At 55.7% G+C, this 3,646-nt stretch overlaps 1 protein-coding gene across 1 annotated transcript; it reads right to left on the bottom strand.

Moving 5' to 3' along the window:
- Positions 1-1,711: 1,711 nt before the first annotated feature.
- TM4SF19 (transmembrane 4 L six family member 19) lies at positions 1,712-3,367 on the bottom strand. Its single transcript, XM_086468555.1, is given in 6 exon segments — positions 1,712-1,995; positions 1,998-2,053; positions 2,224-2,408; positions 2,915-2,992; positions 3,103-3,291; positions 3,293-3,367. Coding segments are annotated over 6 exon segments (840 nt in total). The 3' UTR covers positions 1,712-1,738.
- Positions 3,368-3,646: the final 279 nt, after the last annotated feature.

The raw sequence follows: 3,646 nt of genomic DNA, 5'->3' as shown, positions 1-3,646 counted from the left end.
TGCCCCCTCCCAGGTTGGCTCCCCGCACACCCCCCTCCGGTACTCCAGTGCCAGACACCAGGGCACCAACCCAGAGCCCAGCACACCAGGATGCTCACAGCCCAGGCGTCCTGCCACCAGCCAGCACAGCCACATCACACAGAAAGCATACACTGCCATCCCAAAACGAGGTTTTATCTCATATATACTGTGATTTTTTAATTAGGTAGTTGGTTGAGCATGGAGCCTTGTGCTACCAACCCAGCCCCAGGCTCCTTTCTGACCACATGAGCCATGCCATGAAATACATACTGGGTTGCAACAGCAGCAATGTAGAGGAGAAGGCAGACAGGGGTATCCCATGCCACCCACGTGTGCCAGAGCAGGGGGACATGATGCTCTGGCTGCACCATACCTGGTACTACCACCCTGCTCTGAGGGTTCTCCTTCCATGGTCATAAATACTTATGTTCATTTTTTAATTGCTCTTTTTTCATGATCCTGTTTGAGCCAATTCCGTATGACGTCATGCCTAGCGATAAACTAGGGGGAAGGTTGCGGGGGGTGGGGGGGGCGGGGGGGCTGCTGCTCAAGGCCAGGCTGGGCATCAGTCGGTTGGTGGTGAGCAATTGTTCTCATTTGCATTACTTGTCTTTCTTGGGTTTTATTTCTCTCTCTTTGTTATTTTCCTTTTCATTACAATTATTATTTTATTTCATTTCAATTATTAAACTGTTCTTATCTCAACCCACGAGTTTTCTCGCTTTTACCCTCCCTGCTGAGGGATAAGGGTGAGCAAGCATCTGTGCAGTGCTTAGTTGCTGGCTGGGGTTAAACCATGACAGTTGCCCAGCTGATGGCTTTTTTTTTTTTTTTTTTTTTTAAGCTGCCATGGACATGGCTACTTTCCTCTGAACCTTAGCAGCTTTGGGGCAACCATCCCCCCAGCACAGGCAGGTTCGGGTCTGTACCCACCCTTGGTCCCTGTGGAGGTTTAAGGGATGAGGGCGCGGGGATGGGGGATGCACTGGAGGCAGTGACAGCCCCGTGAGCGCAGCAGTGGGTGGTGCAATGAGGTTGTTGACTGGTGGGGCTGAGCGGCTGCTCCTAACATTTGCATGTGTTTATGCGTGAACCTTGGGGGGGGCTACACCTTAATGCCAGCACTACCACCCCCAACATGACTCTATCCAAGTCCTCCCAGCCAAAGCCCAGCTCGGCTCCTCCCATCTCCTTCACCTCTCCTGCCCCACAGAGGAGACAACCACCAACACAAGCTGCCCTAAATACAGGTTGGTTAACAAAAATAAGTTAGTGATCTAGCTCTTCTCTCTACAAATACCATTGTGTATCATTCTGCACTTGGGTAGGTGGAGGCTGATGAGGAGCAGCCGGGGAAGCCTTTGGGCTCATGCCAGGATGCCAGGAGCCAGGCCCTCACCTCCATCACTCACCAGGATGATTTCCAACCCCAAACGGCTGCCAGGCCCAAGAGCATCAGTTCCAGGGAGGAGGAAGAGGTATCGCCCAGGCGGAGGTCTCTGCACAGAGGCAGCTCTTTGCACGCTGATCCCACACATACTGCTTTGACATCTCATGAAGGCTGGAGTGTCTGTCCCCCTTGGGGCACTCGATCCTTCTTGCACCGGGCAGTATCACAGTTCCTGTCGTATCCCCACCATGGCATTTGCCACCAGCCATGGGACACCCAGGAATGATATCTCCTCCAAGTGCCAGCCTCCTGGCACCATCACAGGTCCTACTTCCCCTCACAAAAGCCACAGAGGCACCCAAGGCAGCCGTTAAGGATCTGGAGGGAGGCCAGCACCATCTCAGAAGCACTGATGAGCAGCAGGATGGAGAAGAGGGCGACATTCCAAGCCACAACACCCTCTGGCTCCAGGCAGATGCTCCAGGTGTGATGATCATACAGGTAGTTCTCTATCCTGCACAATGGGGAGAGGAGGAGATTCAAGATGCTGCCCTGCAGCGGGTCACGAAACGCATTGCTTTCTACCGTGGAGGTGTGCCCCAGGCACCCCATCCTTCATCCTGAGGATGAGCGGGGTCAGCAGGGTGATGGGAAGCAGCACATAGAAAGCCATAGAAGGTGAGGACCTCTTGGGCTACTGGGGTCTTGCATCACCACCAGCAAGCCCACCCAGCCAGCCACCATAAATAACACCAACTTAATTAGCAATAAGCTGATGAGGCACCACCAGCGACTCAACCCCGCTGCCTCACCTGGCGCCAGGCTCCTGGCCACCGGTGTCCAGGAAGGGGTAACCCCAAAGGGTGCTCTTGCCGTGGCCATGCTTGGAGGCGTTGTAGAAGCAGAGGGGTCCATTGGTCAAACCCACCCCGGAGAAGACAAAGCAGGCAGCAGCACCCAGGAGTGCCAGCTTGGAGAGCACGGCAGAGATGAAAGCCTGTGGGCAGTGCCCAGGGAGGGCAGTGGGGGGAAACTGAAAGTCAGGTGGGCTCCAAAATGCAGCTGCATGTTATCAGTGGACTTTGATAAGGGGGCAAAACTCCCCTCCCCCTCACCCCAAGGGGCTCCAGCCCCAGGGAGCCAAGGCTGAGAATGGAGCCTTTGCTGGGTTGCTTAGAGCTGGGCAGGAGCAGGCAGGGAGTGGGGACAGGCAGGGAGTGGCCATGTAAAGCCCATGCCAGCACGCACGGGAAGCCCTGTCCTTTGGGGAGGTGGCACCACACAGCATCCCACCACAGGGAGCATCCTACCATGGGAGAGGGGGCACCCTACCACAACCCACCATGGGGCCATGGGAGAGGGGGATCCATGCCACGTCCCACCATGGGGCCACAGGGAAGGTGGCACCCTGCCATGACCCGACATGGGAGGGGGGCCTCCCGCCATGTCCCACCACGTGCTGCTTGAGACTGCTTTGGCACAGGGGTCCTGGCACTGCCTTACGTTGCGACGGGTGCCGCAGTCAGAGCAGCCGGCGCATCGCCACCCCACCGCTGTGATGTGGGTTGCTGCCACCAGCACCTGCAGGAAGAAAAAAGCCGCTGGGGGACGAAGGGGAGCACCTGCTCTACCCCTTTGTCCCTGCTCCACAGACACGTGAGGCAGGACGCGGCGCAAACCACCCTACTCACAGTGATACCGCCTCCCCAGACACCTGGCATGGCCTTAGCGTGCTTGCTGATGTGCCCCTCTGCCAGGTACGTTGATGCCCCGCCAGGGAAGAGCAGGAGGACGTTGGCTGCCATGGAGAGCGTGCCCAGCACCAGCAGGCAGGGACCCACGATCCGGCTGCACCTCCCCACACACATGGCCGCCCTGCACAGGGATGGGGAGGAAGAAGAGGAGAGGAAGGGGCTGCCTTTATCCCCACAATGCTCCACAGCTCCCCCACCCCATCTCACAGCCACAGGTGGACAGGACTTTGCTGGTTCATGCTTTTAGGTCCCAGTCTACCCCACCAGCACCGCCCTTACTTGAGAGTAATTTCCAATGGAAATTCTGTTTTCCCCATGCCATCTAATTAATTAAATATTAAAAAATAAATTCAATATTAACACAGATCTACTGCCACCAAATATTTTTCTTGAGGTTATTTTATCACAAAAGGAGAAGACCTGCTACTATTTCTGCTTGAGCCTTGAAACCTGCATGACCTGCAAGGTCAGGTCCTCCAAA

The sequence above is a fragment of the Leptosomus discolor genome, chromosome 7, assembly GCF_034619465.1.
Source record: "Leptosomus discolor isolate bLepDis1 chromosome 7, bLepDis1.hap2, whole genome shotgun sequence".
NCBI classification, from domain to species: domain Eukaryota; kingdom Metazoa; phylum Chordata; class Aves; order Leptosomiformes; family Leptosomidae; genus Leptosomus; species Leptosomus discolor.
This window is presented reverse-complemented; position numbering and strand designations above follow the sequence as displayed.